General features: G+C 61.0%; 1 protein-coding gene across 1 annotated transcript in view; it reads right to left on the reverse strand.

Annotated features, from left to right (window-relative positions):
* Window positions 1-1,125: 1,125 nt before the first annotated feature.
* The window catches only part of VOLCADRAFT_86403 (uncharacterized protein), a gene marked incomplete at both ends in the record, with an annotated part of 8,130 nt that continues 7,895 nt past the window's right edge, over window positions 1,126-1,360 (reverse strand). Inside the window, one exon of the mRNA XM_002946237.1 lies at window positions 1,126-1,261. Within this exon, the coding sequence (XP_002946283.1) occupies window positions 1,126-1,261 (136 nt within the window). The remainder of the gene's footprint in view (window positions 1,262-1,360) is intronic.

Below are 1,360 nucleotides of genomic sequence, written 5' to 3' on the forward strand. Positions count from 1 at the left end.
GTCATGGCGCAGGGGATGAAGCTGACGGTGACTATCCATCATGGCTGGCCCAGCTGTGCGGAGCATTTCTGCTATGGGGCCATCTCCCCTCCGCCCATCCTCCCCCGCTGTGGAGTCCAGCGCTGGGTTTTCGACAAAGTTGAAGTCCCCCGCCCATATAAGGGTGGTGTCATTGTTTGTATCTGCCTGCGTGGCCGTTGCTGCCAGGATGTTGCTGATCAGTTCTTGCCTGAGGGCTGCTGCTCTATGAGTAGTGCCGGTGGGGACATAGATGTTGCAGACCTCAATGCAGTGTCCTCCCCAGCGAAGCAGGCAGCTCGTCAGCCGACCCTGTACACTCGGCTTATTAGGCTTGGTCTCCACGGTAGCTGTTAGGCCTTGTCGGACGAGGGTAAGGACGCCCCCCGTGTGGATGGAGTTAGACCACGAGCTGGCCACTACTCGCCAGCCCCGGCTGTGGGCTGTTGCAGCTGCCATGCTTAGCTCGCGTTCAAACAGGGATTGGTGGTGGGCATTGGTGTGGTGGGTTTCCTGCAGGCAGATCACATCCAGCCCCATCTCTATCCACTGTTTGGCCGCTGCATGAATCTTGTCCTTGTGTTTGGCCAGCAGACCCTGCATGTTCTGTGTTGCAATACGAAGTGGCCGTCCCTGCATTGCGCCCTGTTGGCGCTTGATTGTGGTCGTCGCTTCCATCAACAGAGTTGGCTGGGGGTGGCAGTGGGCTGGTCTTTACAACCAGGTTGGGAGCCGGTGGGGAGGTGTAAGATTAGGCTCTGGGATGGGGAGCCCATTGATTCCGCCTCCATAATCGTGTCGTCCCCCTCCGCAGCAGCAGTCCCCAGCTCCCTCCCCGAGGCCTGGGTCCCCTGGGTGGCTTCGGCACCTTTCGCCTTCTGCTTACGGGCAGACTGGATAAGCTCGCTGCGTCTCTCCGCTGCAGACGTTTTATGGATCAGCCGCTTCTGGTCCTTAGTTCGCTGGGCCAGTTCTGCGGATTGTTTGCGGGCTGCTCGGGCTGCAGCTGTTTGCGCCAGAAAGAACGTGCGCCTGGCTTCCCCCGTCAGGTCTGGCCTGCGGATTTTCTTTATTCCTTGGGTCTTGCGGGGCTTGCATGCTTTCCCCTTATGGAGGTCCGGTGCCGCTGAGGGTGGGGTTAGGTCCAGTACTACTGCTTCTGGTGCCCCCGGCAGTGCTGCTGTCGCCGGCGCTCCTTCCACGGCCGTGGCCGTGGGTGCGGATGAAATCCCATTGGGGTTCGCTGCGGGGGGTGGGGTTGGGTCCAGTGCTGCTGCTTCTGGTGCCCCCGGCAGTGCTGCTGCCGCCGGCGCTCCTTTCACGGCCGTGGCCGTGGGTGTGG

This window comes from Volvox carteri (genome assembly GCF_000143455.1).
Source record: "Volvox carteri f. nagariensis unplaced genomic scaffold VOLCAscaffold_1, whole genome shotgun sequence".
Lineage (NCBI taxonomy): Eukaryota > Viridiplantae > Chlorophyta > Chlorophyceae > Chlamydomonadales > Volvocaceae > Volvox > Volvox carteri.